The sequence below is a fragment of the Drosophila sulfurigaster genome, chromosome 2L (assembly GCF_023558435.1).
Source record: "Drosophila sulfurigaster albostrigata strain 15112-1811.04 chromosome 2L, ASM2355843v2, whole genome shotgun sequence".
NCBI lineage: Eukaryota > Metazoa > Arthropoda > Insecta > Diptera > Drosophilidae > Drosophila > Drosophila sulfurigaster.
Genome location: NC_084881.1, coordinates 21,235,520 through 21,253,356, shown reverse-complemented (window position 1 = coordinate 21,253,356; position 17,837 = coordinate 21,235,520). Strand labels below are relative to the sequence as shown.

Here is a 17,837-nt window from a genome sequence, read left to right as displayed (position 1 = left end):
ATGGGCGTGGCATGCATAATGCAAAAGGCTTGCGTGCTTGCAACATTGTGTTGCATGCAGCAGCGCAACTGTGCCATTAGCGTTGATAACGAGTTCATTGACGAGTTCATTGGCACATTGATTCTCCTATTGATTATCGACGACAGCCAGGCGTGAACTGAAGACTGTCGAAAATTGAGCTGTTAATGTGGCGCCTTCAATGCAAACATCAGCGCAAACTTGGCTAATCACAGTCTGTTTGTAGGCAAATGGCTGCGGCAACTATTGAGAGCTTATGCTACTTAGTCTTTGTGGTCTTTGGGGCATATTTGATCAGCGATAAAAACCAAGTCACAAAGTTTTCAACTATTTTTTATGTACGACAAGGATAAGAACTTTTGCTAATATTTAATCACAGATAGCAAAAAGTATTTAAAATTCCAGACTTACAAAAGCTTTTGGCGAATATCTAATCAGTGCAAAGAAAAGTCTTTAATATTTCGTTTGCTATAAAATTGTAGCTGATTAGAGCTAGCAACAAAATTAAGCTTAAGTTATTAAAAAGTTAGATGAAGGGTGAACTTTAGAAAAGGTAATGCTTTTGTTAAATCACAAAATACTTTTGGTTACTAGGTATTTAAAATATATTCTTAAAATATTCTTAAAAAGATTTATGTTTATACAACTTCTTTCACATGTTTCTTTTGTCAATTAGTAATGATGATAATACTGCTTATATTCTGTTAATCAAAAAGAGCAATTACGTTTCTAGGTATTAGATTTCATTTTCAATAATAATATTCTCAAATGAACTTATGAAATTTACTTATTCCAAGTCTTTCATATGTTTCCTAAATATGTAGATTCTTCTAAAAACGACTCAAACAAATGGCAACGAGTCTTTGCTTCGGTTATGCTCTAACTAGATTAATACCAATTATTCGATTCGTCTGCTTGCAAGTGGATTTTGTGGCTTTAACCCAGCAGCAACTTCAAGTCGTTTTTTCCGGTTAAAGCCAAAGCACTGAAAGGTTTTATGCCACATGCTGCATGCAGCTACAGCAACAGCAGCAGCTTATTACAAATGCAGACCGTGTTCGTCGCGCAATATTGAGCCCGACAAAAGCTGTGCCGACGACTGTTTGGCCAAATCTCAATGCGAAAGACATGCAAAGACCCCACAGCAGCAGCCACCGAGGATTTGGTCATATCCAGCAGCACTTAGGATGAGGCAGAGAGTCGACTTGTCTAGACGCAAATCCCTGCCAAAACCCTCTACAAAAAAGAAATAGTATTGCATGCTACAGTCAAGTGGAAGCGCAAAACAAAAATTTAATATTAAAAATTTTGATAGTTACCGCAATAGTGCAGCGCTAATTTGCCACGTGCAACATGCAACAAGCAGCTCGTTTGGCTTGCTGCCACAGCCACCCGCAAACATTGGAAAATCCTCATGCATTTTGCAGTTTGCATGTTTGACCGCCGTGTTGCGTGCAAATTTGATAAATGTCGCATTTGATTAGCTCGATTTCCTCCCCACCTAACCAGCAGCAACAGCAAATTGAGAAATATTCACAACAACAGCAACAGCAGAAGTATGGAAAACTTTGCATAATAAATGAAACGCGATAAGGAAAAATCTTGTTTTGTTTTTCCCCAAAGTATTTGCAGTATTTTCAATAGCATACCTAAAGGCGCGCTCGCGGAATGCGAACATACAAAACTTTTGCTTGTTTGCGGCAAATACTTTTCGAATTTCAGTTGCCAGCTTTGATTTGCAGGCCAGTTAGCGACGAGCGATCCCAAGTGCCCGAGGGCAAGTGTCAAAAGTTCGTGGCTTTGAAGCTGCTTTGGGTTTTTAACACCAAATGCCACTTGCATGCCGCCTGCTCAAGTCCCAGCTAACTTTTAGCCCTTTTTTTTTGGGACTGAGCTTAGAAGCCTTTTGATATTCGGGCATGTCAATTACACATCCTACACAGCCTTTAAAATGCCCACTCGACAAATGCTTTGGAACATAAAACTTGCATAAAAGATCTGAGGAAATTATGAACAAAGGAATGCGAGCACACAATCAAAGCAAGAGATTTATAATTATGCGTAAAATAGTTGAGAAGCTAAATGAAAGAGATTTTAGCAATTCATGCTACCCATTTTCTATTAAAGCTAAACAATGCGGTTTTATTCTTAAAATATACCGAATTAATATACTTAAATACCAAAATAAACTGGATATCCGGTATATTATTATATCAAATGTACCATTCTGTATATTTGGTATGATATAATTGGTATATTTAATATACCAAATATACAATTCGGGATATATTTGTTATGTTGTAATTTGTATATTTAATAGTATATCAATATACCAAATATATATATTAAATATTTTAATATACCAAATATAACATTCGGTATATTTTAGTATTTTTAAAATATACTATAAACTAAAGAGTATACCAGATTGTCAACCAAAGCCACTAAAACTACTGAAGCCGATATATTATATAAAACTATTTCTTAAATAATTTTAGCAACTTGTGAGCTCAGTCGGAGATGACTCCTTCTGTCCTTCGTTACACACTTTTGCTAGATGCACAAAATTATAAAACGCTTTTACCCTATGGGTAGTGGGTATACAAATAATTATACAGAATTTTGGGACAGCATAAATTAAGAAAATAGTTACAAAGTGAAAGTTTCGTTGTATTCTATTTTAAAGATAATGCATTGCAATTTTATTTCATTTCATTGCTCTTCAGCATTTCCTTTTGAACACTTGACAATTTCCATTTACCACAGTGTCACGAAAGCAGGCCAACGAAGATAACGAAAGCGAAACAAATGCAGGCCACATTCTTATTCTGCACTTGGGCCAAATCCAAAAGACAATGGCACCAAAGTTGGCCAAGCAAATTGGCTTTGCAAAACTCAATTAGTTATGCGCATTTTTTAACAAAACTCTCGCCACTCGTTACAAAGGCTATCTATACATAGTCGGAGTCTGCCGCCTCATTAATATTAACAGAATGCGCTGGACCAAGTGCAATCCACTTTTATTTCAATTTTAATGAAGGCCTCACCGCCCAATGCTATGCAACAGTTTTTCTTTTTATTGCTCGCCTTCCTCTGTGCTTCTGCTTGTCTTTCTTTTTCTTTCTCCTTGCTCGGATATATTGTTCATTGTTGTGTTTAAATTTGTGGCACTTCTGTTTCGCTTGTTGTGGCAGCGATAAAACAACACAGTGCTCCAAAAATTGACCCAAATACGAATGTTCCACCTGCCCTGTTCTCTGTTCTTTTTCCTGGCTTCTTTTCCTCCCTCTATCTATGTATATTGTACATACTATATTTATTGTGCAAGTATTTCATTGTTTCGGCATTATAATTTATGGCCGAATGGCAAAACAGAACGAAATCCGGAAAACAAAGCGGAGGCAGAAGCACTGAAGTGAGCAAAGCTCCACTTTATCAATAGAGCTATTGTTGTCACCCCTTAAAGTTGCAAACTCGAATACTTTGCGATAGCCAAAAATCGAATACAAATTTAATACAACAATTGCAAGTGGAATTTAATTTGAATTAAATTTAGATTTTAATTGTGCTTAGGACAATTGCAAATCAATAGCAAGTTTTGTATTATCTTAAGCAACTAAATACATATTAATAAGATGTATAAAATAAAAAGTAATTTGTGCAATAATAGTCTGGTATACTCTGTACTCTATGGTATATTTGAGATATCAAATATAGCGTACCCAGTTGGAATACTTTCAGAATAATACCACATTGAGAACCTTGACTGATTAATAGTATTTTTATTTTTGGCCTTAACTTCGCTTGTACAACTTTCGCTCTTAACAATTTAAAAGTGAACTGAGAGCTAACTTCATCATCGTTATCATCATCAGGCTTCGTGCTCCGCAGGCGTCTAATCCTGTTAAAGCTGCCAAAAATCCACGACAAGGCTCAACGCGTCGATATGATGCAAACAAAAAAAAAAATCCAGCAGGCCGACAGACAAAGCTACAAGCCTAAGCTGCTGCTGCTGCTGATGGCGTTGCATGCCTCTCTCTATATCTCTCTCTCTCTCTCTCTCTATCTTCAGGCTTTGGCTAGCCCCTGGGGCGCTTTACAACAAAGCAAAATACGATGGTAAATAAAGGCACAAACTCTGACAGCGGGCGATGAATGAAAATCAAAGCAAATCAATGCGAAGCTTTGTCCGTTGTGCGCTACCCTCACTTAAATGTGATGAAAATTGAAAATATACTTTGGCAATTTTCGTGGCCTTTTGCCGACAATGAAATATGTCAATTTCAATTATGCGAAAGCGACAGACCACGCCTATCAGCGCATACAACGCCCACAGCCGCAGGCAATTGAAATGTCACCAACGCGAATTTTGAAATCCCCTTTTTTCCCTTTTTCTCGGTGAAATGGAGGGACCAACAATTTGATGTTAAATTTCATGAATCTATTTCAGACATTTCGACAAATGTGTCAATTTTATGTTAAAATCTGTATCGATTACCACACAGCAATCGGAATTTTATCTGAAACCTTATCGAGGCAAAAATACAGAGATAGAGAGAGACAGATTGAATCTTTAGCGTCAAACGGGTAATTAGAGTTGTTTTGGGCGTGTCAAATGTAAATTGCTGACAGTTGTGTCGCCCAAGGCAACGAGTCTCGCATCTTTGGCCAGAAGGGGAAGGCCAATAATAATAGAGAGACAGAATGTAACTAAATCGAAAAGAATTTACATTTCTCAAAATGCAATTATTGAAGCAAATTGATGCAACAGGTTAAGAAAACACCTTAGAAATTACTCATTTAAATTTAAAGTGATTTATAAATGATTGTAAGGGATTCATATTGAGTTGCAGCTAATTTGAGAAGTTAATAATGTAATCTAATATTTTCGAGAAGGATTGAGCAGAAGTGGATGCTAAACATACACTAATCAAAAATATTTTTAAGTTAAAATATATATGAAAACCCCTAAAGAAAGCATTTATAACATAGTACTTAAATTAATTTGAAAGTTATACACAATATTTACATAATTTAGTTTATAATTTAATTATATGCAAATTGAAGAAAGCTTTTAACACATCTTACTAGAAAATTAAGAAGAAATAAATCAGAGCAACTAGTCAAAAATCTTATGAGTTTTTTAAATGTATGTAGGTTAGTCCTTTTTTTAAATATCTTTAAAAATAATTAAATTTGTTTACATAATTCTTAATTTTGTATTCCATGAATAAAGAACGTTAAAAATGCCTTTCTTTGTCATAAATAAACCTGATCATGCACAGACAGAAAACCATTTAATCATATGCAAATAAGCATAAAGAAAATATTGAATTTGTTTGCAATTGCGCAGCGCTAAATTCAACCTGGAAAAGGGTGCGATTTCCTGGCAATCAAGAAATCGATTAAAGCAGACAGCAGAAAGAAGAAGTCAGCAGAGTGACAGGAAATACAACGTCTGGGTCTCCGACTTTAATGCCAAGTTGGTCATTTAACCAGGCGAATATCTTTTAGTGGCCATCAGACAAAGTGACTAACTGACTGACTGACTACTTGATTGATACGCAACTGGCAACTGGCAACGTGCATCGTTGAAATTGAACTTGAAAAGTGCACAGCACTCTCTCACGATTGGCAACAAAAGGCAACAGCGAGAACGACTAGGAAAAATGTCATGTCGAAGACTCTTGGCACCGCCTGTCGACGATATGATCTCGTCAGTGCCACAACGAGGCATGTAAGAGATAGAAGATGGGGAGTGAGAGACTTTTGTCGTCTACAGTTCCGGCTGTGGGCGACACTTTGATGTGAAATTGATGATGATTGAAAGTTGCATGGGGCGCGCGCACATAGCGAGTAGAGAGTTCCCTTTGTGACATTATGCAATGTGTAGTGTTGTGCTGTGTGTTCTGTTGCCTGGCATACAAATTAAACAATTAAATCGAAAACAAGGCAATGTCTTGCTGGTTTCATTCTAATATCTATCTCGCATCTCCCGTTGCTAGATATGTGTCAAAACTACTTTGGTGGCATCGTAAATTCAATTCTTAAGCTTCTGCGTCAGCAGCAGCTGATGATTGTCATCATCACCATCGTCATCATCATCTACAGCATGGTGGAGGAGAGGAGCGAGAATGCTCATTGCATTTTTATCACTTACGCGAAATTGGTTTTTATGTGCCAGAGCCTCATGTGCGCCTATTAAATTAAAACGTTCGTCGCCTCTTCTTCCTTAGACGACGTCGGCGGCACTCGACATCAATTTCCACATCACAACTAGCACAAGCACAAGCACAATCGCAATCACACACAAGTCTCATACAAGTGAAGCTGAGAGCACTTGCAGATCCCACTCCGAAGGCGCAAAAGGCAGTTAAATAAAATGCCCAGTCGCCGTTTAAGCGATGACAATCAGCCAAATAGCCCAGTGATATATATCGTAGTCATACTCAGACTTCTTATAATGAAATAGCAGCAGCCACTTTAGGTGCCAGTCTGTTTCCTCCCCTTCCCTCCTTCCTCTTACACTCATCTCTATCTGCTGTCTCCTGCTGTGCTGAGACACATCTTTTGTCGCCTGCATTGTTTATTGATTTATAGGCGCAGCCTTATAAACTCACAATGAAACTTAGCAGCACGACAGCTGCCTGATTGCAATGAATGGCTCGGTTAGCAGCTGAGCTTGCTCAGTAGGCGTCAATAAGTTGAATGTTTTATATGACAGCTTACGCATAGTTTTGGCTACTTAACCGGACAATTAAATCAAGATTATTTACCTGCAATGAAAGAGAAAATAAACTTTATTAGTTTTGAATTAAAGTTAATGATACTAATTGGAGAAATAAGTAAGGTAATAATATTTATATGTATTAGCAAATAGAAAAATATTTTAAAATCTTAAAAAAAAACAGAATTTTTGATTGACATTTAGTTTTGTACACGGAGAGAAGAAATCTAGATTGAAAAGTACATCTTAATTTAAAATTTTTTCGATCTTAAAAAGAAATCTTGCTATGTAATACTTGAAACGAATAAATGTATTTTCTTTTCTTTATCACTTTTATTTAATTTCTTTGTTCATATTTATTTAACTGCAAATTACATTTGTTTTTAAAATATACATATATAAAATACAGAAAAATATTTTTTAAATTCCATTTCAAGATTTCGTTATAGTTTGGATTTATAAAATTTGTAAAATATGTTTTCCAATTTTGTTGAATTTTATGTACTTTCTTTGTTCACAAGTTGCTAACTAGAAATTATTTGTAGTAAATTAAATGAATTTATAGCTGCACTTGTATCTCTTAATACACAATACGAAATATATTGGTGCCATATTTTCTAATTGCTAAAGCTGCCCATAAAGTTTTTGGCTAAGTACAAAAGAAATATATACGAAAATGCAGGCAGCCACATTGACACCTGCTGTTTCAGTTTGCTTTTGTGTGCATTTCAGACTATAACCAAATGATATACTATTAATTTGCAGAGCCTCTCTATGGCAGACTATGTATGACTATGGCTCTATGGTCAGTGGCAAGCCGGACAACAAACAAGGCTAGTAAACGAAGCCACCGACCGAGATAAAACCACCAGTCGAGCAAACCACACTCTGCTCTCTGCCAATGAAAAATCTGTCAAGCTCAGCAAACTGACAACTTAATGCCACAGCAGCCAGAGCTAGGATCTAATACGTTACCCAAGGAGAGAGAGTTTGAGCCAATGACTTTCGTAAAAAGAAGGAAACCACTTGACTGTGGAAGGGAGGAGACAAGGGTCAGAGACCATGACTGGTCAGTCAGAAGAGACGAGTGCGAGTTTCGAGTTTTCTGGCTGGTCTCTGTGGTAAAATTTAATTTAACATACAATTCAAAATGCTGTGCGACAAAATGCAATAGCAAGAGACAGTGTTTGTGAGAGAGAGAGAGGTAGAGTATTGGCTGTATCCAGGCAGAAACCAAACTCAGACCACAAAATACACAAAATGTTGCCAGGACACAAAAGAGAGACGTTGGAAGCTCGCATGGACAACGCATAACTTGGGCTCAACACTCAAGCCCTTAATTATATTGAGTGTATGAAATCCTTTAGCCACACAATGCGCCCCACACACACACACTGACAGACACACACACACACGGACAAATCCAGGGCAACAGGAAGTGAAAGTGGCCCCAGACACAACAGAGGCTGACGGCAGGCAATTCCATGTCCTTGAACAACGCATAATCCAAGCAATTTGCAATTTTTGGTAATTTAACTTGACAAAACTTTTTAATGGCCAATGCCAGGCGTGCAGCTCAGATCTGCTCTTCTCTGCTCTGCTCGAGGGGTTCAACGACAACAGCCGCAAAAAAAATTGACAATGAATCCAGCTATCCAGTTATCCATACTTTCGTGAATAGACGCCATTTGTGGCGGCTTTCAATTGGATTTGCAACTGTTGCAACTTCTGTTGCGTTGTTAAAACTCAAATCCGCATACAACTCGAGTCGAAACCCTTTTTTTGGCCTCTGCCATAAAACCATAATTTTTGATTGTTATGTACTTTAAGCGGATTTCAGCTAAGGGAATATATTCTTTACTTTTTTAAATCTCCTTTTTGCGTTGCTACTGTGAATGCAAATTCTCGCATCGAATGTTTTTCAATTTCGTATTTTGATGTTGGTCTATTATGTTTTATGATTTATGGCCGAGGACCATTAACTGCGGCTTAAGGCGTTAATATCCTTTTGCGCCAAAAGAGTTGGCAATTTATTCGCGATGATTTGATTTTAATCTCTGTTTGCTGCGAATTTTCACTGTTTTGTTTTTTGTTTTGCTATTGTTACGATTCCGCGTGGGATCTGTTAATGTTCGCTGATTTGTGGCAGCAAAAATATTTGTGGATTTAGCTTAGGCTTAACTGGGCTCAAGTGTGGCAAAGCAGGGGTTAAAATTAGATGTCAATTTGTGGGAATATAATCAGATAACTAAATCTAATTTGGGCCATAAATGGGAAGTAAAATTATGGGAAATTAAGCCAATTAATTTTCCCAGGAATACAAAATATTTGAAGCTCCATTTGATTAAAAATTATGCAACATTGAATTTAGGAAATCAAAATTTGTCTTTTTATTACAATTTATTAGAATTCTCATTGGAAAATAATTGGCAATTATTTAAAACTAATATTTGCTTTGCTGTTGCAGGAAATTAAATATATTTAATTTCTGTTCTAAAGTTCATAAACTTCATAAATCATTGAAAACTATCTATCAACTTTGTGAGTTTCTACTCAAAATTCTGTAGCTGATGAAATTGCCAACACTTTGAAAACTTGCTACGAATATTTATAGCTCTAATTACAAATAACAACAGTTTGCGTTGACAACAACAACAACAGAAGTCACGCCGCACTGGGAATATGAACAGTGCAGCAACAACAACAAAAACAACAACTGGAAGCAGAAAATATTTCAACCATAAGCCACGATTTCATATAGTCAAGGTCCTTGGATGGCATAAAAACAGTTTAACTGTCAGTGAAAATGACAAATTGCTCGCAAAGGATTTCATTTTAAATGCAATGCGTTGCAGTGGAAATTAAGTAAAAGTGCGCAAAACTTTGCAGGGAAAAACCCCTAACTACCGTTACCGTTAGGTGGAAAAACCAACCCTCAAGCTCCTCTCGCGTTCTCTCCACATTGCGTCATGGCAACGGCAGCAACCACCGAAAATCTTGCCAAAAAGAAGCGCAACGGAAACGGAATTAAAAACAGCGACGCATTAGAGGAGGGACACCTTGTATTCCGTATTCCAAAAGGGGGAGAGTCCGAGAGAGGGGGAGGAGGGAGAGAGGGTGCCACAGTAGAGAATAACAAGGGGTGTGTGTGTGTTAGAGCCAGCTATTGCGGCCGCCTTTTATGTTTTGTACGGGAAATTAGGAATGGACAAAAAAGCCAAAAGGATTTTTCAGTCTATGGGTTAGTTGAGAGGCATTATCCAGACTTGGAACGAGAACGAGTATACGAGGAACGGGAGCTTGGGAGTATAAATTAATCGTGTAGTCGCTCAATGCTCAATGCCCAGTCAGACGTTTTATTGCAATTTCAAAAATGCCTATTAATGTTGCCGGGGACAACGCACGTGCAACAAGAGAGTGGAGGGGAGAGAATGGGAGGGTGGTACGGTGGTTGTACATATGATGAGCTCAACATATAATACTACGTATACAGAGAAGAGTTTGAGCTATCCGCTTATTAAAAATATTTGTTTGTTTATTTTTGCTGTCTGCTGTCTGCTGCAGCTAAACTGGGCATTGTCTTGCGTCTAATGTTGCTGTTGGATTTATTTACGACTCGCTGGGGCATATAATTAAATTTTCAAACTTCACCTTTATCAACCTCAACGGACATTGCACACACACTCACACACAGAGGAACACGTCAACAGCTACGAATGCGGAATTTGAGTACATTTCCATGCTCATTTCATCGGTCTATCTTCTTTGTGTGTTGTGCAATCCATTTGCTGTTCTCCTGTTACTATTTATTTTGTTGAGGTTTGTGTGCTTTAAATTTTAAACACATTTTTATTTACTATATATCATTATGAACTAATTTATATATGAGAGAGAACTTGATAACATCTTTATTTATTGACTACCAAATTGTAAAAGAATAACAAAAAAAAAGATTTATTGAAATTTAAAACTAACTAATTGAAAACTACTAATATTTATGAGATTGAATGTCAAAATCTAAATTATAATGAATTATTTGATTATTAAAACAAATTATTAAAATAAAAAAGGATGTAAAATAATATGTAAATGCAATTTTTATATGTGCACTTGAATTTATAATTTAAATTCCTAGCCAAAGACCAAAGCAGCCAGCGCTAGTAAATTTACGCCAGCTTATAAATTAATTTATAGTCTATGCCTTAAATAAAAAAAATTTCATTAAAATGTTAAATAACAAATAATATTATCAGGGTAGAATTAACAATCTAATTCACTTTTAAAGTCTAAAAATAATGAATTTGTTAAGATTCGAATATAATATTTAATTACAAACTTGCATAATCTCCTGCATTTTTTTCAATATTCTCCCCAGTGACGCAAATCAGTTTGAATGTAATTACTTTAGATACTTTTGTTAACACTGGTTTGGCTTACATATTGCCAGATAAGCTGTAATGCATTTTGTCGCCCCCAGCTTGTTGGCCAACTTCTATTCAAGCATTTGCCGGCTTTTTCAATGCGATTCTATTGCAGCTTAATGCCGCATTTCCAGCTGTAGCTGTCTGTGCGTATCTGTGTCTGTGTTGGTGTCTTTTGTGTGGCATGTAATTGCAAATCCAATTAATTAACGAACTAACATAGTCACTGCAAATGTGCTACTAACTGAGACATAAATAGCACACGACTAGACACGGACTCACACATCAGTTACAAATACAAATACCAAAGACAACGACAAGTACCCTCAAGTCTAATGTATGCCATCTATCCATATACCTTATATAGTGTGAAGCTCTGTGTGTGTTCTACAATTTTAAAGTGGTCGGAGGGAGTGGCGGGGGATAAAGGCACAGCCAGTCAGTCATTCAGTCAGAGAGTGTTCAAGTAGCATCTGGCATCGTTTTTGGGGACGCTTCAAGTGCGTCTCAGGTTGACAAATGTACAACAATTAAGTGAAAAGTTCTTCGGATCCAATGATGATGATGATGACGATGACGATGGCGATGGCGGTGATGCTGCCTGGAGGTTGTCAGGGAAATTGAAAAGTGAAACCTGGCGCACAGATACCGACCGAAAACAAAACTTCCACGGATTTATGTCGCACATTATATGAGAGCATACACAACAAGTTTTACTTGGAAACTAAAACCCCACAAAAACAACCACAAGCGCTAACGCTGACGCTAACGCGACATCAACATCAATTTCACTTTAATGTTTCCGTCCTTCACATGCTGAAAAACTTGAAGAAGAGAAATTATGCTAATAAATCGCAGCGACACGTGTCGTTGTACTCTCCTCAACACACAAAACAAAAAACTTAATGGACATGCGCCACGAAATATGCATTGAATACACTACACTTTGAATTTATTTTTGTGTGTTGCATTCCTTGGAAGGGGATTATGAACACGGCAGGCAGCAGGTCCTGCTGCACGCGGTGTTTACACATCATTTACATAAAACGAGCAACCGTTTCTTTTTTCTCCTTTATAGTATATATTTTTTGCAATTTCTTGAGCCGCGCTCGATGGATGGGAGAAACCTGTACCCAACAAAGTTGTTAATTATACTTGACTGGACGACAGGCTCAAACTCCCTTTCAAAGAAAAAACAAGGAAGAAAGCTACAGACGAGTGTGCTCGACTGTGAGATACTCGATACCCATTTTTAATAAAAATATATACCGCAAAAATACAGAAATATACCGACGGCTTTGTTTAGTATATTGGCATAGAGTGCAAAAATGACAAATGGTATGTATATGTACAAATGGACGACTAAAATATACCGAATACTGTATTTGGTATATAGTATAGAGTGCAAAACATTATATGTGGTGTAAAAATATTCTAAAAATATAACCTAAAAATACTAAAATATAACGAAAGCTTTATTTGGTATATCAATAACACATATCGCAAAAATTCGAAGTAATTCCGAAAGCTATGTTTGGTATAACGATCTAATACTGATCTGAGTGCAAAAATAACAAATGCTATCCAATGTTTGTCTCGGCTGTTGACGCTGATCAAGAATATATACACATATTACATACATTTCATGCAGTCACAAAATTGTAATACCCTGCTACCGTATGAGATACTGGTACCCAGAATTAAAGCCAAGTTCGCGCGACCTGCAACGCTTTGCCCAGTCAAGCGCTGATAATAAAGTGTAGCATGGGGGAGGCGGAGAAGTGGGAGTTATACTGCGATATGGTATTCAGGAACTGGGTCCGTTTATGACGTGCCCGAAAAAATAACGAAACCATTAATCAGCGCCTCAGTTAGTCGCTTCAGAGTTCGCTTTCTCTGCTCTGCTTTTCCATTTGCCACTTCCACTTCCACTTCTCTTTCTGCTCATTTGCAGCAGGTCGCGTGCGTCACATTAAGAGCGACCAGCCAAACGATTTTGCAGATAAAGACCAAACGATCAAGAAAACAACCAACGAAAATAAAACCTGTATACATATTACCTAATTGCAGTAATTAATGAGCTTAGTTTACATTTGTGATGAAGCTTAATTGAAACAGGACGCAATGAACCGAACTCGAATTATGAGCTCTCTTATATGTAGTTTGGTTGTTGTAGCTTTCCTAAGAGCTTAGCGACAGTCGCAAAAATTTTCTATTTTAGCGTGAATACACCGAAAATATAGATTTTAATTTGTAATTAATTAATTGACTTGATTTATTATTAAGTGCAATCATATAAATAATTTATAAAACTAATACGAAATTGATTTCTTGCTTTAAAGATTTAGGTTGTTTTACTAGCAAAATAAAGCATCATTGTAAATAAGTATATAATCCATTTCGATTGTGCCTAATACTTGTCAAATTAATTTAAAAGTCAAATCAAAAGTCAACTCATTACAAGTGCTTTTGCCTCAATCGAATGTAAACTAAATCCCACTTAAAAGCAATCAAATGAAGCAAGAAAATCTGGCAACTTGAGCGCCAAAGCAATTAAATAAATAATTTTTGGCTTGTGCAAACGAAATATCAATAAGTGTTGACAAGGCTGTAGATGTTGCTCGCAAGAAATTAATATGTGTAAATAATTATGCTTGAAATGGAAAACACATTTTTGTGCATGTATCATAAATGAAATATCAAATCGATGTCCAAAGTAATTGTAGAGGACGCAAAGCGGCCATTAAACTAATTGCATACATTTCACATTTTATTGCTAACATTCCCAAAATGCCAAATGTTTAATATGCAGAGAAATAAATGTTTCTCCTTCTTCACTTTTCGCGTAGAGCAGAAGTCATACACAGCACACATCGATTGGCATTTAACCTGAACCAACAACATATGGAAAATCAAAAGCGGCTAAAAGCGAAAGCAAATTGCTCGAAGGGTCGTCGCTGCCGCTGTCAAGCCACCTGTGCACCACCCAACCACCCACCCACAGACACAGCCACTCCACTCACAATTTTGTGAATGGGTTGTGCTATACAAAGAGCAATCAAACTCCTCTTCCTACGCCTCTGCCTACCTCCTCATCCTAAGCAAATTTCATACGAAATTAAATTAGAATTTTCGGTAGTTGTTTGTGTGTGTCTCTCGTTCTGTCTGTTCTGTCCTCTCCAACTGTCTGTCTCTCTGTCTGTTCGCATTTGAATGAATGGCCAAAGGAAATTGCAGCACGCACGCACTGAAAGTGCCCCCAACAATAAACAACCTTCAACGGTTTAATAGAGATAAAAATACCCTGTAAAAATAGGCTTTTTGTTCCAAAATATTTTGTAGATAAGCAAAAACAATTTCTGATAATTATCTGCATATATGAATTGATTTGAGTTATTAAATATGTAGCTTGCAAAAAATGTTTGGTGATAGTCAAATAAGTTCTAAAAATAATATCAAATTGCGCTGAAATTCGCTAGTAATCTAGATGATATGTTTATTTTTGATTGTTTGACTTTAGTAAACTTTATCTAATCACGCTGTAATATGCTGACTAATGAACAAATACGTAAGCAGTGACTAATAAAAATATATTCAATACTTAATTTCTATAAATTTATAATAAGTAATAATAATTAATTAATTTATTTATTTATTTATAATAATTTTTTTATATTAAACATTTCAAATTCATCTGAATATTGCAAATAATAATAAATGAATAAATGAATGCCTATAAATGGAAAATTGTTTGCGCTATGAAATAAAAGCTGGAACTAAATTTTCAATTACTTTTAATATTGTCAAAATAATTAAGTTCGATTAAATAAGAAAATCTCACCAATTATTGAATATTATTTGAAATTGAAAAGACAAGAACAGACATAAATTCGAATTCATCTCAAATTGTTTGGATGCAATTTTTATATAATAACCAAAGTAATTTTGCAATGATAATAATATATTTGCTAAATATTATTTTAAAGAAAATGACACTTTCTCTTTAATATATTCGCGACTATCCTGAAACACTTTAAAATACATTAAAGTTGTAATTATACTATATGGAAATGACAGTAAATATGAAACTGAAAAAAGTGCGCAAGCCTTTTTTGCAGTGAACTTTCACAGGAAGAGGAAGATGAACTTTTGGGAGTGTGTCTGTATGATGCAGACAGGCCGAAAGGAATGAATAAATGACCGCAGGCAAAATGTGCTCTGTGCTCACTGAGTGCGTGCGTGTGTGTGTGTGTGTGAATGAGTGTCTGGGTAAGTGTTTGTGAGTACTTGTGCTCAGCAGAGCCAAATGCTCAAATGCTTAAAATGCCTACACAAATGTGTGCACATTTCAATTAAAATTTTGCTGTTTTAATCACCTTTACAGGTCGCCTGCCTAACTGCTCGCATTTTGATGAAAGTCTAGCTGACTGGAAGGAAGTGAAGAACTGTTGAATAACACAACACTCGTACTTTCAAGCGATGCGATTTAATTTTAATGATAATCTTATGATCTCTCCGAGTGTGTTAGTTGCTTAAAATGAAATTGCAGCCATCGGCAATGATGGTCATCTCGCTGTCCGTGCTCTCGGCTCCAAAGTCGCCATTGTACCACACGTATTCCATTTCCATGGGTATGCGAAGGGAGACAATCGACAAACTATCATTGGGACACAGCGTTTCGGATTCCCCTGCAGTAACAGCTTCATCTTCATCTTCGTCGTCATCTTCATTATCACTTGGTGGCGTATAGCGCACTAACTCCTGACTTAGCTGATAAGGCACCAGAGCCTGAGCGTTCTCACTGCAACTCGCCGGACGATCGCTGCTCTCGCTTGCCGCATTCGTAACACTTCTTGTGATATTCAATTGTCGGTCACTGCTGCTCAGCACCGAACTCTTCGAATTCTGCGTTGCCTTGTTCATTTTTCGAGGAGGAAATTGGAATGTCCTCACCACGGAGGGCAACTCGGTGGCTGTGGCACGTGGCACATTCCAATCGGTGTTGCCACCGGCTTTTACACGCACCGGATAACGTGTGTGATTAATGTTCTTATCCATGTCCTTGCCAATGTCCATGGGATGCGAACGCAGCAGACGTTGCAACATGATAAAACTGTGGCGCATCTCCATCAACTGTTCACGACCAAAAACATTGCACAAAGGCGAGCTGGAACGCGACAAAGCGTTGATCATAAAGTCTAAGTCCTGATCCATATTCAAATTTGGATATATTCGTTGTGCCGGGAACAAAAGATTACAAATTTGGTGTGCAGCAGAAAAGAAATTTCTTAACTCTTATCTATTGACAGACATCGCACAGAATCGAAACAACAATGTGATTTAGATAAGTTTCAATTTTGAAGAAATGTATACAAATAAATTTCAAATCGAAACAATTTTAGAATTAACTCTTCAAGCTCTTATTGTTGATCGAACGATGTTCGCATTAGTTCTAAGTTTTTGCTCCTTACCCTAAAATTCAAGTAACAAATTGAACATTTGTATCTTTGAAATAGTTTAGCGTTTAGCTAGTCCGACAAAATGTTTTACATAAAGTGCTTTTGCAAAGGTCTCCAGTGAACAGCAATGAACGATAAACAACAACAATAACAATAACAACAACTAACATAAGCATTGAGCAGTTTATTCTCGAGCAAGTCTCTAAAATAATACAATTTTCCTCTAAATTTAGTCGCAGATGCTGCAGGACTCGACTCTGCTGCTGTCTCTTCTCTACTATGTATGGACAAATGTAAATGTCCTGCACATGAACGCATGACCATCATCACGGTCCTTGGTCCTTGGTCCTCTTTGACATCCCCCTGATGTTTGTTAGTTAAAGCGAGCCCCAAGTTGAAGTGTGTCTTGTCTTGTCTGTCTGTCTGTCTCTCTCTCTAGAAGGCATTAGTTGCCTTGTACTCAGCTAACAAGCAGACAGACAGACACACAGAGTCAAGGATATGTTGGCAGATCTCACACACTCACACACTTACAGTTGTCTGTTGTTTATTTGTTTACTTTTTGCCATTTGGCTGTGCGCAAGTTTTCTTCCAGCTTTCTTACACAAGTGCGAGCACGAGAATGTTTGTCCTGTTTTCCTTTTACTTTTTTTCCTTTCATTTCGTTTTTTTTCGACTTCTTTTTTTCTTGTCATGAATATTTTCATATTTCCATCTGCCTGCATGCTACTGACTGCTCTCTCTCTCTCTCTCTCTTTATCCTGCCAATTGTGCGATAGAAAACTTTTGGCTGCCTCATGTGTAAGGCCATGTTATTTAATAGGCTTTTGTGACTTGCGACGACGACGACGTTCTCAAAATGGCTGGCTGGCAAATGTTTGCTCCTCAAGTCCTCACTTTGCTCTTCTTCTGCCCACATCCTTTGTTTGGCCCTTGTCTGCGATGACTCAAAGCCAAAGGCCTCCCCCAGAAGAACACTCTCTCTTTTTCTCTCGCACTTTTCTAGTTTGTTATCCTTTGTGTATGCACAGTGGCTGCTGCTTCTGCTGCTGATGTTTTTGTTGGTAATGCGTTTAGTTTATTAAACATATTTTTGGGGCAAAACACACACCAACTAACGACGAAACACAACTGTGAAGAGTTTCGGTTTTTGGGTTTATGTTTCTATTTGTTTTTTGCGTCTTTAAGCAATTAAACGCCAGTCGAAGCATC

The 17,837-nt window shown here is 37.0% G+C and overlaps 2 protein-coding genes across 5 annotated transcripts in view; both read right to left on the bottom strand.

Moving 5' to 3' along the window:
* The window catches only part of LOC133843547 (E3 ubiquitin-protein ligase TRIM9), a 101,544-nt gene that overhangs the window by 53,607 nt on the left and 30,100 nt on the right, over nt 1-17,837 (bottom strand). The gene's annotated exons all lie outside the window — the stretch shown is intronic.
* Nucleotides 15,634-16,595, bottom strand: LOC133850139 (uncharacterized). The gene has a single exon (XM_062286135.1). The coding sequence runs from the start codon at nt 16,378-16,380 to the stop codon at nt 15,691-15,693; it is 690 nt and encodes a 229-aa protein (XP_062142119.1). The 5' UTR covers nt 16,381-16,595; the 3' UTR covers nt 15,634-15,690.

Bases quoted from the DNA above. Each gene is read 5' to 3' on its own strand.
- LOC133850139 (XM_062286135.1), bottom strand. From the start codon at position 16,380: ATGGATCAGGACTTAGACTTTATGATCAACGCTTTGTCGCGTTCCAGC.